This window comes from Onychostruthus taczanowskii, unplaced genomic scaffold (genome assembly GCF_017590055.1).
Source record: "Onychostruthus taczanowskii isolate IOZ18803 unplaced genomic scaffold, ASM1759005v1 scaffold5, whole genome shotgun sequence".
In the NCBI taxonomy this organism is placed as follows: domain Eukaryota; kingdom Metazoa; phylum Chordata; class Aves; order Passeriformes; family Passeridae; genus Onychostruthus; species Onychostruthus taczanowskii.
Genome location: NW_024502568.1, coordinates 16,090,417 through 16,107,526, shown reverse-complemented (window position 1 = coordinate 16,107,526; position 17,110 = coordinate 16,090,417). Strand labels below are relative to the sequence as shown.

General features: G+C 47.8%; 2 protein-coding genes across 2 annotated transcripts in view; one reads left to right on the top strand and one right to left on the bottom strand.

The window, feature by feature from the left end:
- LOC121341896 (phospholysine phosphohistidine inorganic pyrophosphate phosphatase) overlaps positions 1–3,669 on the bottom strand; it is a 71,731-nt gene extending 68,062 nt beyond the window's left edge. Inside the window, exon 1 of the mRNA XM_041415835.1 lies at positions 3,501–3,669. Coding sequence (XP_041271769.1) covers positions 3,501–3,628 — 128 coding nt within the window. The 5' untranslated portion in view covers positions 3,629–3,669. The remainder of the gene's footprint in view (positions 1–3,500) is intronic.
- Positions 3,670–5,758: 2,089 nt separating this feature from the next.
- Positions 5,759–7,857, top strand: NKX1-2 (NK1 homeobox 2). Its single transcript, XM_041415560.1, has 2 exons — positions 5,759–6,368; positions 7,289–7,857. The coding sequence occupies exons 1-2, from the start codon at positions 5,759–5,761 to the stop codon at positions 7,855–7,857; spliced, it is 1,179 nt and encodes a 392-aa protein (XP_041271494.1).
- Positions 7,858–17,110: the final 9,253 nt, after the last annotated feature.

Genomic DNA, 17,110 nt, shown 5'->3' with positions numbered 1-17,110 from the left:
ATGCCACAGTAAGTTAAACAATCAAGAAATATTATGTCTTAAAAGTTTTAAAGGGATAAATTATCTTATTGAGCCACTTTTGGCTTTTTTAGCCATCCACTGCTGTAATATCCCCACCTAAAGATAACAACAGTCCCTGGAGAATTTAGAGACATTCCTGGCTCCAGGGGTGCCAATACCCTTTGGCACATGGGAGTCTGGATGAGCAGCAAGGATCCAGATTCACCTTATCCCTTGAGGACAGGCGACAAGCCCTGCTCTGCTCAACAAATACACCTGTAGCTCACCACCTCAGCCTCCAAACCAACCTCCTCTCAGTGCACACTGACTCCTTCAGTATTTCACAGGTGAGATTTATCAGGCTGCAAGTACATCAGCAATAAACAAAGCATTCCAAGCTCTTACACTGTTTCACTACAGGTTGTACCAATTATTGATGCCTTCCTCAGGAGGGTCTCTACAGCACTGAATGTCACCTTGCTCAGGGTGTTCCAGTGTCCATCAGCTTCTCTGGCCATGTTTCTGCTCCATCTGACTCTACTGTTGGTTACAAACAAACAAACAAACAAGAGGGAAGCAGCCACCACAAATACAAACCAGGCCAAATTCTGCTGGCAGAAATTAGGCTGCTGCTCTCTCAAACAATAACTCAAATAACTGCACAGCAGAATTCAGCTGAAAACAAGAGAAATAATGCTGCAAATATAGTTTTAGGAGGTCAGGACAGCTTCAGTCACATGAAACCAATGACAAATTAGTATGTTTACTTATCATTTTTATTGGAATGTACTGTATGTTGTTACACTAAGTTAATTGCTGTAATGGGGAGGTGATGTAGCAAGACAGTCTGAAAAGAACAGGTCAGCTGTTCTGCTGTAAGAGCCCTTATCTGTACTCTCAGTTATCAAAATGGGATTTAAGGTTGCTGTTGGACATATATACACGGTAAAAGATGTTAGACAGCTGCTTTAGCAGAGGACCTAAGAGCCCTTATCTGTACTCTCAGTTATCAAAATGGGATTTAAGGTTGCTGTTGGACATATATACACGGTAAAAGATGTTAGCTGCTTTAGCAGAGGACTACAGCAATTTGAATTAGTTATAAGGTTCCTCACTATCTGCAATTATGGCTTTTTAATTGATTAAAAAAAGGAATTAATTAAAAAGAGCTCCTTTTAGCTTTGATCCATCTGCTTGAAACCACCCAGCTGTACTGTGACGCAGACACAAATATTAATGAGCAACTGGCAACAGGATAATGAGTCAATAAAGAGTTTAAATGGTGTGAGCCAGAACAATTACTAACCTAATAGGCAGATAAATAAGGCTACTTGACTTTACCCAAGGAAAATGATTATTCTTCACCACTTACATTGAATGACCTGAACAAAGTGGTTTGGTGGGGTTTTTTTACCCTTCCTGGCACTTTCCCATTCTGCTGTTCCCAGTTCCCACAGCTATCAACACTGCTTCTGCACTGCTCACCAAATCCTGCCCAAATGAGATGAGCTTTCCCTGCACAGCATTCCAGAGCCTTTTGCTGGATTGCATCTCCAAACCCTCCTCAGAGACTCCTGCAGCCTTTCCAGGCAGGCAGACAGGTCAGATTAGCTGCTGAGGGTTTCCTGTGACTAACATGCAAAAAGGGCTTAGACATTCCCAGGATTTACAGAGAAAATTTTCCTGCATTTAGCCCAAGGCCAGAGTTTTACTGTTGTTTCATCAGCATATTTCTGACATTACTGTAAGTTAGACTCCAGTTTAAGCTGCCTCCATGCAGGAGGTTTCATCAAATGCAGTGACAAAGGTTATTAAATAACAGCCTGCAACCCGACAAAAGATGAAGTTTACAATTCAGGAGCAAAAAACCAACGTCAAAAGCACCTAGTGAACCACAATACAGGTATTACTGAACATGTCCTGGTTTCTAAAGGAAACATCTGATCTCTGACAGTATTTATGCAGTTGTTGTTATTATTTATGCGTTTGGCCGTGGCTGGAGGCCTTGGCTGTGATCTGGACTGTTCCAGGCTGTGCTCTGCACATGCACAATCCCCTGAAAGAACCACAGGCCACAGGATTTCAATAGAAGCAACTTCTCCCTCTGCCTTGTTCCACTGAATTTCCTGGGAATGCTGCTGTCTCCTTGGCTGTCCTGGCATCTGGAGCTTCTCCTGGCCACGTCAGCACCAGAAACTGGCCATGAACCTCAAGAAGGCTTAAACTTACTTCAAATATTCCACTCTGACAGCACTGGGAACTCTGAGCCATCTGATAACATCTTCTGTGCATCCTACGTGTATTTCAAGAAATATGAACAAAGACATAATTATGGGGGGGGGGGGGGGCGGGGAAGAAAGCAGCAAACAATTCTGTTATTACCTCTTTATTTGGAGCTTCTCCAGTTCTGCCTTTCCATGGTGGTTCCACCAACATTTAGGCAAATATTTAACTAACCTCATATGATTAATTATATTGAATTCAATATTTCTTCCTGCATGTTTTCCTGCTCAATAATGCACTCGTCCCCAGTGTGTCTGTGCTGAGTGGCCCCAGAGGGCAGAAGCTGCAGAGGTGCTCACCAAACAGAGCTGTCAGTGTTTCACGGGGGTTCAGAATGTAGACATTTAAAACATTGCAAGTGGGGTACATGCAGCAGCACAGAACGGTTTGTGCTGGAAGGAGCACTGAAATTCCAATCTCCTGAAATGGACAAGGACACATTCCATTATGCCAGGTTGCTCCAAGCCCCATCCAGCACTTGCCAGGTGAAACAGATCTGGATTTTCCACAGTGGGTGATGAAACATCACAGAGAGCCAAAAGGCTCTTCCAGAAATTCACAACCACACAATCAATACCTGTCTTTAAACAAAGCTGTGCCTGGGGCCACTGCTCTCCCCTGGCCCCATCCTGCTCCCCTGGTCAAGCTGGGCCAATATGGACACACTAGCAAGTCAACCCAATTAATTAAAGTGACTTAAGTTAAAGTTACTTAGTTCGTGTTACCTGGACAGCATCACCCAGCTAAAAGCGAAGGAATTCCCTACCTGTGGGCACTGGGAGTAACTCACCAGGACCACACTTTGCTTTTGAGTCACTTCCAAGCTGGGCAATCATTAACCCCAGCACAGAAATTCTCCGTTGCGGGGTTGCAAATTCCAGCTAATTTGACAGCAGAGTTAATCAATTTACAGATACCAGTGTGGGTAATATCTGAAAAACGATTACCAGGGCACAGTGCCAGATCCCCTACCCGCTGCCAGCTCCTGCCACACGTGCAGTGACACCAGCAAACACAGAACCACGCGGGGCGTCCCCGCCGCACCGCTCCAGGCTCTCCTCCCTTCCCTAAAATAACCCCCAAAACCACCAAGCCGCCCCCAGAAACCTCCCGATTCCCGTGCGGGACTCACACAGCGCAGCACCGCCGGGGCGGTGACCGCGGTGCAGCCCCGGCACCCCGCTCTCCTCGGGTGTCCCCGTTCGCCCCCCACCCACCTGCGCACGGCCTCGGCCGAGCCCGCGATGGGGACGCCGCCGTCGGCGCCGCTGTCGTAGAGGACCCCGCTGACATCGAGCAGCAGCCCCCGCACGGCCCGGGCCCAGCCCCGGCCCCGCTCCGCCATGGCCGTGCCGCTCGGCGCTGCCGGGAAATGCAGTCCCGGCCCCGCTCCGCCCCGAGCCCGCCCCGCCGCGCCGCCGGAGCCGGGCGGAGCGCGCTGAAACTGCCGCTGGAGCTGCTCCGCAAGCGGTCAAGGCCAGGCTGGATGTGGAGCTACCTGTCCAAGCGGGTGGCATCACCACCCATGGCAGTGGAGTGAAATTAGATGGTTTTTAACGCCCCCTTCAACCCCATTGAAAGGGGCATTACATGAACCCATTCTGTGGTTCATATGACAACCAAGGAAAAAAACCCCCACTGAGTCATCGTGTAAAGAATTTTACAATAGCAGATAAGATGTTATCAGCTGTGTTCCAGCTTTACGGATAGTATTGTTTTCTCCCAAATATTTTCTCGTCGCTAATGCCATCAATAGCATGGCACGACTCCCAGAATGTATAAGGAGCTGTGGTGGAATTATAGTCCATTTTGTTTTAAGGAAAGCAGAGGAGCCTTGGCAGCATTGATTTGCATCACCGCTTCTGGAATAGCCTCTGGCTTCTCCCTAAAGATAATATCTAAACTGTGAAATTCATTAAATAGACTCAGAAATGGATCAGGTTATTTAAAACAACATTACTAATGGCACAATATCTCAGCTGTCTGCAGCGATAGTGAACATTGTCTTGGATAGTGTTATCAGTCCAGGACACCCGCTATGAATATTGATCCACAGCTTGTTACAGCCATCACTTGCCGTCAGGACAGGTCAGGGTTGAAACCCACCTAGCATCAAAGCAATTTAAAGACAGCACTTGGGCTGAATTTTAATGCCTGAGCTGGGAAACGGACCAACTTTAGAGTGCTGGAACTAATCCATGAGTATGTGCCCTTCCACATGCATGTGTGTTTGTAGGCTGTTGTGTATATACAGGTGAAACTGATGATATTTGAAAACGTCTTGTAGCTCACAGATTAATTTCAATGCTGCAATTTACATTCTCAGCTCCTGCAGACCCAACAACTCAAACAGAAGTATTTGTAGTCTCAACTATACCAGATTTTTTTTCATGGTTCACCACCTCTCACATCCCCAAAACCAAGCTTTAGCCACCTGTAGCTTGTGGGTGTGAACTCCTCAGGTCTGAGCTCTCTTCTTTTCTACATTCCTGTGGTATTCTACCCCAGAGGCTGGTGCCAAATGGGCTTTTAGATAATTAACAGTAACAGTTGGTTTTAATCACATCGCCTTTGCACATCATCATCTCATCTTCTTGCTTTCCTCTTATCTTAAGGCCTATACCAAGAATTATTTGTGAGCCCAATTCTGCTGAGGCTGAGACAGCGATGAAGAGGAGGAGGAGGGCTGTGCTCTGCATCTCTCCATTGGAATAAAACAGGTGGAGCAGCAGATTCCTACTGAGGGCTGCCTTCCCTGGCTGAAGGGTGCCTTCCCCCAATCTATCTGATGATTTGTGACACCAACAAACACTGAAATGCCAAGGAGAGGAAAAGCATCCCCCCAAACAGATACAGGTGTGCAGAAATACACTGTAAAGCGGTTTTCAATAAACAGGTCTGTCTAGAAGTGGTCACAGGGTTGGTGCAGAGTGAGGAGGCTTGGCCTACTGTCACCTACCCCGTCCCAGTTATAGTGTGAACCGGCAACAAAGTGTTTTTCCCAAGACAAGGAGGGTTGGTTAGGGGGTGGCTCGGTGGGTAGGAGCTCCTCCAGCAGCACAGGCAGGCCTCAGTTTCCCCTGCCTACTAACTGGGAACAGTGTGAACACCACAGGAGAGTTGCAGGAGTGGCCCAGAGTCTGAACTAAACTGATCCCAAGCTGCTCCCAAACAAAAAAACTGATCCTTTCTCCCTGAGGACCAGGCAGTAGCTTCACTTCTCAAACAGTGGCTGCTGGCACAGGGAGCACTTGGAGCTTGGATCCTGCCCAGTGCAGGACACAGATGCAGGAGCCATCCCTCCTCTCTGGGTCCCCCTGAACACGAGGCTCGCCCCGCTGGACCCGCACTGACCGGGAGAGCTGCAGGTGGCTCAGCGGAGGGCGAGGGGACAGGTGCAGCCGGTGGCTCTCCAGGACCAGGGGACACAGCTGCCGTCGGGCTGCCGGGCGCAGCCGCATCCCTGCTCCGGCGGATGTCCCGGCTCCGGTGCCGGGGGCTCCTGGCCGTCCTCTCTGCACATCCCCCCGCCCAACCCGGTGCAGGTAACGGGAAAGCGCCGTCGCCGAGAGGTTGGGATGGAGGGAGGCGCCCGCTGCGCCCCCGCGGAGCCAGCGCGGCGGGGAGGGGGCGCGGGGGCGGCGTGCCAATGGCTGCGCTGCCCCCTCCTCTGCCCCCACCCCGCCGCCGGCCCCTCCGCCTCCCCGGCCGACCCTCCTCCCCGCCGCTCACTCCGCGCCGCCAGCGCCGAGCGTGCGGCTCCGGAGCGGCCCGGCTCCGCGCCCGGCGCTGCGCTCCGCGGCTCCGCGCTGGGAGCCAGCAGGTCTCCGGGAAGCGCGGAGGGTGGGGTGGGATGCCGGAATGCCCGGACCGCGGGGCCAAGGCGGCCCCCATCCATCATAAAATCTCCTTCTCCATCTTAGACATCCTGGATCCCCAGAAATTCAGCAGAAGACGCGAACCGGCCTCGGGGAGCTGGGGCAGCGCCCCCCGCTCGGGCGAGCGGGAGAAAAGTTTGGGAAGAGTTGAAGTAGGAAAGGACGCTGCTGCTCCCGGCAGCGGGAGGAATAAACTAGAGGCACATGGTAGGAACGCGCTCGCGTTTCTCCGGCCGGCGCTGGCGGGGCGCGCAGGTGGAGGCTCCGGCACACGGGGACCCTCGGCCCGCCGGGACGCGCTCCCCGCGCGGGGTCCCGCAGGAGCGAGGGAAGGGGGGCTGGAACTGGATTTGAAGTCTTGATGATGCAAAGGGAAAAGTTCTCGATATCGGCGTGCCCTGCCCGGCTCCCGGCGTGCGGAGCATCCTCTGCCGCCGGAGCAGGAGGGCGCACATCAGGGCGCGCCGCCGCCGCACCCCGGCTCCGGACGGGCCGCGGCTCTTACCGAGGCACCGCACGGGTTTCTTTCCCCCAGCCCCCGGGCGCTCCTTTCCCCGGGGCGGCAGCGGTCGGATGCCCCGGCCTCCGGGACGGCCTGCTGGGTAATTGCTCAGCCCGTCCCCACCGGAGGATGCCTTAGCTCCCGGTGATCGATATCCTATTACCGACTCCCGCCTATCTCCTCCCCGCAGCTTGCAGGTGCCCACTTCAAACCTCCTTCCCCCGGCCTGATCCTAATATTGTTCGATTAAAACTTACCTTTAATAGATGACATCTATCGATCTGGCCCTCGCAAATCTGAAACTCCATTAGCGCAGGGAAGGGGAGGGGGGGAGGGGGGAGGGGATTTATTTCGCTTTAGAAGAGGACTTTAATAACTTCTTTTTTAATTGGTAAGAAATCCATATCGACGGCTACCCCCTCCCCACCGCGGATGCGGTGGCACAACGGGGGACGCGAGGGGGGGTCCTCGCACGACGGGCGGAATTTTTCTCCCCTTTATTTTATTTTTAGCGATTGCCCTTATGTTGGGGGGAGGGAGGGATGTGGGAGCAGAAGCGCGGGGTTCGGAGGGGGAACGGGAGGAGGGTGCGCTATCCCCTGACGATCCCCGCCATCTCACCTAGATGCGCACGCCCCGGCGGAGAGCGGCGCCGAGGACGCGGGGCAGGAGCGCGACGAGGAGGATCCGAGCGCGGACGGGACCGGGACCGCGAGCCCGCCCGGGCCGGAGGAGCCGGGCTCGCCGCGGAGCGCCCGGCGGCGGCGGGCAGAGCCGGGCTGCGGGAAGCCGCGGCGGGCGCGCACCGCCTTCACCTACGAGCAGCTGGTGGCCCTGGAGAACAAGTTCCGAGCCACGCGGTACCTGTCGGTCTGCGAGCGCCTCAGCCTGGCGCTGTCCCTCAGCCTCACCGAGACGCAGGTGAAGATCTGGTTCCAGAACCGCCGCACCAAGTGGAAGAAGCAGCACCCGGGCGCCGACGGGGCGACCCCCGCAGCATCCCCCGCGGCGGCGGCGAGCGGCGGCAGCCCCAGCCCGCCGGGCCCCGCCGCTCTGCCCTTCCAGACTTTCCCTTCCTACGCCGCCGCCAACGTGCTGGTGCCGCCGGCCGCCCCCTTCCCGCTGGGCGCCGGCCCCTTCGCACCCTTCCTGGGCCCCGCGTACCTCGGCCCCTTCTACGCCCCGCACCTCTGAGGCGGCAGCGGCGGGGCAGCCCCAGGGAGCCAGGAGCGCACCTCAGCCCTTCTGACCCAGCGGGGAGCACCGTCATCGCTTCTGCTGCTCGCGTGGCCATTTGAAGTGTAAGAAAGTTGATTTTTCCTAGGCGTCACGGCAGCATGCTTAACTTTGACACACAGAGGAAAAAAAAAACAAACCCCACTGTAACGACTGGATTTTATTAGCACCTTTGAGATGTAATTATAGGTGTTGGAGATGGGAAAAGTAACCCTCTTTACACATGCCCGACACTAATTCCCTGCAGATTCTTCTCCAAGTTCATTGTTAAGATGCTGCTCGTTGCAGTTCGGCTTGCCAGCACACGTCTGAAGCCTCGGGGGCTCGGGAGCTGTGGCACTCGTTAGCAGTGCTGCGATCCTGATGCTGATGAGCGTGCAGGCGGCCGTGTCGAGTCCCAGGGATGCTCGGCAGTGAAGGCGTCCCCAGGCTCCGACTGTGCTCGTGGGACTCTGCTGAGCCCTGTTTGACCCACGTTTCGTTATCGTTTCTGAAAACTGCCAGTCACGTTCTTGACACCCTGCCTGGAGGAGAGCTTTGTTTGGGAAGGTGCAGCTCTGTGTCATCGGGAGACAAGAAGGAAATCTGCCTGGTCAGTGGGAAAGTGTTCAGCTGCTGCTCATGTCCACGGCCTCTCTGCCTTTCTCTGCAGTTCTCTCCCAATGACTTCACAGGTTTTGGATAAGAAGTCTAAAGATCATTCTTTTTGCAGAGACCAGTTGTTCTTGTAATAACACAGCATTAGTGCCAAATGAGGCAGAAAAGAAAACATAAATCAGAGAAAATGATTACATTATTCATTTCTTTAAAAATGGGGCATTTGTGGTAGAAAGTAAGTAAAACACAGAATTTCCAGCATGCTGAGACCTACTTTCCATAACAGAGAAACACATGCTTTTTCTGGTTTTGCTTTTTGGAGCATTTGTTAGAAGGAAAATCACATTTCATCTTCATCGTTACAAGCATCGGAATGAAAAGGAATTTTAGCTGGGGGCTCATCTGTCCAAGAATGGATGGGAAGTAATTGGTTTAAAAAGAAATCTGTCTCATGCAGTTTTACAAATTATTACAACACAGTATTCCAGATTGTATCCTCTTGGTCTCTGACAATGCTTTAAAGCACACACTGGCTTTCCAACCAAAAAACTTAGCTCATAAATCCTACCTAGCTCTTGTGTTGGTCTAAATAAAAAGGGTTTTTAAATTATTCCCTGTTTAATTGTTTTTAATTTTACTGGGATGAGGCACTGTCTGCTTTGTGGACTGTTTGCCCAGCTGGTGTGGGTCTTGATGGTCCCTGTGTTGCATGTCAGTGACTGAGGGTGATACCTCATCCCCTCCGAGCTGGCTGTGAGGAGATGGGTGATGGGATAACCTTCTCTTGCAAAGTCACCCTCCTGACTTCCAGCTTTGCAGGGATCAAGGGTGTGAGAGCCACAAGCCTAAGCTTGGGCCAGCTCAAATGACCTGAGGCTGTCTCTCCACAGCGGGAGGAGGTACCCGGTGTCTCCTCAGTGGTTTGCAGAGCTATTAACAGAACACAAAGTTCACCTCAGGTCACGGGTTTGGAAGTAATGGCTGCTGTATGAATGCATTTACTTGGAGGTTAATTAAAGTAACTTTTTAACCCCAATTTAAGTTAGAGTTACAAAAGATGGGGACATTTCAGCCGCTCAGGGTGCATCCAGAGCTGCCTTCCTTTCTGGCCAGGCAATCAGCAGTCCCAAATGCCTGAGCCATCAGGTCCCACCACTGCTGACACACTGTGTGTCCCCTTCTGGCCACTTCTGGGCAATTAAGAGCTCAAGTCCTGCAGGCTGGCCTAGTCCTCTGCCTCAAGCTGGGACTAACCAGACCTAAATCCTCTGACTATTCATGGCCTCCTACTTGAGATTGCCATATCTCTCCATGCAAAAAACAGGTCTTGATGTCACCTTGCTGTCACTCTGAGAGGTTCCAAGAGCATGATAGGGTTGGTTGCCCACAGTGTACCCACATCCCTGGTACAAGACAGGCTTGTGCCCTCGTATGGTCAAATGGTTACTTCTTCTCCTTAAGAAGTGTAAATCACAGCAAAAAAAAAAAAAAAACAGGGAATGTAACAAGTCAAAATAAATAGTATAAATTGTCTCTTACTTCAAGATATGGTTTTTGGTGTGCATAAACCTTTCAAATCTCTGCTTTGCCAGCGATTTTACCCTTGACAAAACTGTATTAACTTCAGAGGAAATATTGATTCCTATGCAAGATGACCTAGCCTTTCTTTTTTGCTATCACTCTGTTTAGTCACTTCTAGCCCAGATTCCCAAAATATGTTTAACAGTTATTTCCAGAGAATATAGCAGTCATGGTCCCTACTTTGCATGACTTGCACCTCTGCATGGTACTGGAAGAGGGATGCACATCAATGGGAATGCAGATTTTGTGGCCCTGATCCCAGGCCACCAAAGTTTTCCTGGCTAAATGCTTCCAAGCCCTTTGGACAGAGCCTTCCCTCCCTGCTTTGTTGAGCGGGGCTGCTTGGGTGGATGATTCTTGTTAGGGATGTGGTGACTGGGCACTTATTCCAGCTGAGGTTCCAAGCAGTCCTGGGAACAGCAATTGCAGGCAAACTTTGCATTGCCCAGATGAGGCCATTTGCACTGGTAACACTTCTAGAAATGCCCCACTGAGCATCCATTATCTCTAACAATTCTGAATAAAGATTTGTGGAATATTTTCAGGCACAGACAGAAAGTGACTTTACTCACAGCTGAATATAGATGTTAAAAGGAATCACGAGTAAGTCCTAAGTGTAAAAAGCAAAAATGTATCTATATTAAATTAAAAGAGCTTTGAATTCAAATGCTCCAGAGAGAATAGGAAAGTTAGGAGCCTCCCTCATTCCTGGGCAACCTGATCTAGTTGGTGGCATCTCTGCCCATGGCAGGGAGTTGGAACTTGGTGATGTTTAAGACCCCTTCCAACCAAAGAATTCTGTGATTCAGCACCTGACAGTGTCTGCAGCTGCCAATTCTGAGTCCAAGAACCACGAAATCACTTTGGAAACAGACTTTTTAATCTGATAATGAAGCAAGTACAGGGAGGCACACTGTGACATCACAGTTAGGGAAATGTTAGAAATGTCAATTTAACCAGAATTTCAGAACTGTACTTAAGAAAAAAAAAATATCCACAACAATTAATGAGTTGAGTTTGCAAAATTGGAAGAATACAATGAAAAATTAAATAAATGGAGGAACAAAAGATAAAATGTATTTATTGGCATGCCATTGACCAAGCATTTTTCTTGAAGGAAATCAATGGGATTTGTTGTGTAATACATGACTGGAAAATTAAACTAAAATCTATTTCCTTCCTAGCAATCTCTCTCTTGTTCTCTCCCTCATTATTATTAGAACATGTGTAATAAGATTTGTGCTGCCTCACACAGGTTCTTGAGGTGAGAACAGACTCCCCTATTTTCCACCTGCGGATTTTTCCTCACTGAGATCAAGTAGGACCATGAGAGAGCCAGAGATGACCCAAGACAAGGAGCAGAGAGAGCTCAGAGGTCTCCTACTCTCCCTGTTTCTGGCAGAAGAGAGGTTCCTTCAGAAGAGATGTGATCCCTGACTTTTGTGGTCACTGCAGAGCATGCGAGTCTCACCTCCTGGTGGCAGCAGAGGTTGAGAGGTGCATGGCAGCGTTCTCTGGTGACTCAGGAACGAATGAGAAATGTTGCAGTGCTCCCAGATACCTCTCAGGAGCAAAGTCTGATTTTCAGCAGCTTTACAGCTCACAGGCAGACAAGATGTCTAGCAAAATATTTGATGGGTGAGATCCTCCTGAAGAAAAATTGATAATAATGTTCTTGCATCACTAGGCCTGAAACCATTTTTGTTTTTCCAGTATGACCCTGTGTCAGCTGAAGTCACCTTGATCTTTACAGCACTTTGTTGCCATGGCAAACTCATCTTGTGGGCCCCATTTCTGGTAGTGCACTCAGAAAAAGTTTCTGGGAAGATGATGATGTGTACAACTAATTTATGAGCTGCTTGTTACAGGTTTGCTTTATCCTCTTAGCTGGCATATTTACCATGTTGTTCACAGGAGCTGTTCTGTGGTGGTTGTGATTCATGCAGCCTGTAGCAACATTACCACTGCTTTCTACTGTGGCACTAACATTGAACTACATTTCTCTTAGATTTTCCCCTTCAAACACTGAAGAGTTTCCAAGCTGGCTTCTTTCTCAAGCTGATCATTGCTTTTTCTGTGTTCTTTGTAATGCCACAGGAAAAATGTAATTAAAAATGTGGCATTCCATGGGGCTTAGGCACGCTGCAACACTGTAGAGGGATTTTAGCAGCATTCAAGATCTGTGCTTTTCCACTGAGCAGCCTCTGACAGATTGAAAACACTTTGAGTAATACCAGATCTATGTACAAGATCAATACAAATAAAAAGATTTTTCTCCTTTCCACACATGCTGATTTATTATAGTAGCTTTGATCATAAACAACTGCTATTGTTTAAAGAAAGATGCTGTAAACATTCATTTAAAAAAAGAGAGAATATATGAAATTACATCAACTTGGCAAAATGGGAACCTTCAAAGCTGTCAGGTTTTGTATCTGTGGGTATTTAAGAACCTGACACAACAAACTAAGAGTTGAGTCAGTTGAAACCTTGTCCTCCCAGTGAGGCCAGCTCTGTGATGATGTCCCAGCACCTGGTACCTCCCGTGGTGTTTGTGGGTACCAACTGGACTGACAGCTTCCCTTATCACCCAGTCCCTCCCATGGAATTACCCTGCAGAGCACATGCATTGGTGAATTCAGGATTTGCTGCATTTCGCTGGAATTGCTCCAGAAGAGCAACTGATGAGTCCTAGAAGAGTTTGGGTGGGAAAGGACCTTAAAGACCATCTAGTTCCAACACCTCTGTCATGGGCAGGGAACTCTGTTAGACAAGCTGCAGATAGCAAAGAATGAATTAAATTCTTTACCAGTTTGTCACTTCTAAGGAACAGGCACTTGATAGTTTAAGAGTAGACAATTTCTGTCAAGGTCTTTCTGAAGATTCCTTCCTTTTGGCACTATACTTTCCATGCTTCCATATCTCAAGGTGTGTGATTTTTAAAAACAAATATGATGAAATAAATTGTCTTGAAAAAACAGATTGAAAGCAAATTCCTTTGTCCTAAGATGTATCAAGAAAACCTTTAATTTTCTCAATTACATAATATTCTAGAAAAATCTAAGGATCATTTAAAGTCCTGACTGGGGAAGTGCAGGAAGTCCTGGGGTAATGACAAGTGACAGGAGATGCAATAGGTCACACTGCTGATCTTTGACCTCAGTGATGGCCAGTTAAAGCCTGACCTGGTGCGTTATGTAACTTGTCCAGTGTCTGATCCAGCAGCCCTGAGGTCAGAGCTGAGTGCTCACCATTTAGCAAGGTTGGCAATCCTGGTGGCAGCAATGTCAAATTCTGCAACAGCAGGGCCGGTGGGGATGTGTCGTGATGGAATTTTGAGAAGTTTCCCAGCTCCTGAGATAAAGCATATCCAGATGTTCTGTGCTCAGTCCTGAGATTAACCAAATTGACAAGGTATTTATTCTTATTACCCAGTTAGAAGTATTTATGTTTGTTTTCTGTGTGCTCCCAGAGCTGCCATCTGGGTCAGATTTTCAAAGTCAGGAGACCATGTAAATGAGTTTTCCAGAAATCATTGTCCTGATAAAATCCAAAAATGAAGATTGTGAGTTAGGAAGCACAAGATCCTCAGGATCCAAATCAAAATACATTCGTTCAAGGAAGAAGTAAGGCCACATCCAAGACACTTGAAAACCTCAAATTTAAACCAAGTCTCACTCCAATTTTCCTTGGATTTTATTTTAACATTTGTGAGTTTTATGCTATAAAATGCCATTTATAAAGCTCTTTTAATCTGTCTTGGGAAAGCCAAAACCAGATTGCTTTTCCCCAAGCTCTCTCCAATTTGCCTTTTTGCTAGTATGATATCCAAGGAATGTGATGCTCACCAGAAATGTGAGTAGAAAGGCTCATTAAATTAATTACAAGTCCAAGAAATGAAAAGCTTATAATTCACCTTTAGGTTTCACACAGAAACAAAACATCTCACCTCATTTGTGGAAGGCTCTGGATGTAGGTATTGTTGAGCTGCAGAGGAAAATGACAGTGTAAGTTCAAACATGGGGAACACTGCCTGAGAGAAGACAGCAATTTAAATTCCTTTGATTCTGTAATTCAGTTATCCATGCTGTCATCTAACAGAGTATCATGGAAATCTTTGTAAAATAAGCCAACATACAAATCAGGGAGGATAAGTATGAACTGTAGCTCAAGGTTGATATTGCAAAAGGAATATCAGCTCTAAGGGCTGTTTGTGGTGCTTTATGCTGGGTTAACTAACACTCATACAATAAAACAGCATTATTTTGAGGGGGCTGGGCTATGCTTTGCCAAACTATCTTGAAAGATACGAACTAAAAGAGAAATCTCTAAGTGGACTTGAGAGGCAGATCTGCTTTGCATGCATTATAATCTGTTGATGCCCTGCTCTGTCACACTGCGCTGTGAAATATTCTAGCTGTGCTGCAGGAAAGGCTAAGGTTTCCTGTCCTGCCAGATATGTCTTAATGTAGAGTTCCACTGTCAGTAAACAACCAGAATAACACAATCATGGGCCATGAAAAGCCATTTTTCTATGTAAGGATTGTTCACTATGAACAATCCAATAATCCCACCCTGTGCCTAAGAGCATTGTCCAAACACTCCTGGAACTCTGACAGGCTGGGACTCTGTGCACTGTCCTGGGGAGCCTGTTCAGGGCCCAGCCACCTCTGGGGGAGGAACCTTCTCCTGAACCAACAGCAAACCTCCCCTGACACAGCCCCAGCCGTTCCCTTGCTCCCATCCCTGGTTACAGAGAGCAGGGATCAGTACTTCTCTGCCCATCGTGAGGAAGCTGTAGGGTGCTATGAAGTCTCCCCTCAGTCCCTTCTTCTCCAGACTGAACAAAAAAAGTGATCTCAGCTGCCATTTGTACGGGTTCCTCCAGACCCTTCACCATCTTTGTAACTTCCTTTGGTCACTTTCCAGTAGCTTGATATCCTTCACTGTCAGACAGGGACTGAAGGCTGAGTTCCCCAGCAATGTTAACTGCAAGGTTCGCCTTCAAATCTGCCTTTGGTTCACAAAAGTGCCTATTTTTCATTTTTGCTGAGTGGCAGCAGAGTTTCAACAGGAGGAGAAAGGGTGAAGCCTGTCCTTGTGGCTTTGCTAAGGGTGGGAAGAGAGGTGGAACTGTCCTCGTGCCAGCTCTGCAGATGCTGGTTTTAGGTAATGATAAACTTGCACCTTGGGCCTCCTGGCTTGGGTGAACTCCATATCCAGCCTGTGCTCAGAGGAGAGGAACTGTCCCATGCCATTGAGGAACTCAACACTGGTGCCATGGGGCAAAACATCAGCTCTTGAGGAACGCTGGATGTTTCCTGCAGTGTTCCTAAGACAGTGTTAAACTCGAGTGAGGGTCCTGCAATCCTGCCTTGGCACCAGTGCTTGAGCAGCCTGTGAATCCTTGGCACACACTGAGCTTGTGCAGCTAAACCAACACACAATTCCCTGTTATTTACCCTGCCTCTAAATAACCACAATAAGTGGGATGCAATTCCTCAGTCTCCTCACATGCCTAATTCCCAACGACTTCAATGAGAATTTCTGCCAGAGACAGGGCTGTGGAATTACTCCTAACAACTGGCATGACTTAACTTGTTCCTTCTTATAACTTTATGGTTTACTTACATGTCAAATTGTATTTTCTGGATTAGCAGAATGAATATAATAACTCTCTTTCCTCAAGTAGGTCAGAGTTTTCCTCTTTTCTGCAGGGCAAATTACTGTAAAATGTGAACATTTCATGGGTTCCCTTTTCCGTATTTTGGTTACTGTCATGTGTAGTCTTTTAGGTATCGACAGGTAACTATATAGTACACATTAAGTTTCTGCTTTCCCTTTTTTATTCACATAAAATACTTTATCTAGCTGAGAGCAATTCCTCCAAGATCTACAGTAGTAGCTGCTACTGTGCACAATGTGAATGGTTTAAAATTCCAGTTTGATAGTGTTTAAAGAAGAAAAGTGTATTTTCTGTGTCTTGATATTAAATACCAAAAACAAAGGAGGAAAGAGAGCCATGACACTGATCCTATATAAAACTGATCAGGTTTAAATTAAACAGAGCTTTTAAGGCACTTTCTCTCAGGTCTTGATTAACCAGATTCCAGTTTGAGAGTTATTTCATATTAATAATTTTTAAATCTCAGAAACAGTTCATATCAGCTTTAAAAAATGCATTTACACATAGTATCCGTGCATTCCACATTATGTCTTTATTTCTTCTTTCAGACCTTACAGAATCCAAAAGCAAGCAAGCCTTTTCTTGCTTGAGGGTTGCTTGTTTGTTTATTTGCTTGTTTTTGAATCTTCACCTTCCAGACAGGAATCTGCTGTTTTCCTGCATGTCTGGCTTCTGAATTCACCTCTTGGCGCAATTTGCCTCCAGCCCCATGAGGCAGAGCTGAACCTAAGATTCAGCACTTCAGTCGATCTTGGTTGCCTTTAGTTTGCATTTTTTACATTTCCAGATGAGTATTTCCCTTATATGACAGGTGCTACTTAATCCTTTGGACAAGTTTTGTTCTTTCTATATTTTTCTGCTTATTGTGAAAAGAACATGGTTGGATGAATCTAAACCAATTTGGAGGTGAGCTTATGAATAAGAGCATTTAAAGGCAGGTAAAAGGCAGCTCTTGAGTTGAGTCTATGAAAGATGAAAAGGGATGTAGCTCCCAGCATGTTATTTTTGTGGCTAAACAGGTAGAAGGCATCATTAGCATCACCTGAGATAACAGATCTATGTTAATGAAATGCCATGCGAATGAAATGTCAAAGTAAAAAACAATCTAACCTTAAACCAGCATTTCTTACCTGAGAAAATCCCCTTGATCTCATGGATTGCAAATCCTGGACCATGTCCTATAAGGCTATTTAAGAAACAAGAGTATGCAACAAACAAAATTATGTGATTTTTTTTCCTCACACCAGAGATTGTAGAATCACGGTTTGAGTTGGAAGGGACATTAAAACTCATCCAGTTCCAAACTCCCCTGCCGTAGGCAGGGACATCCCAGGCTGCTCCAAGCCC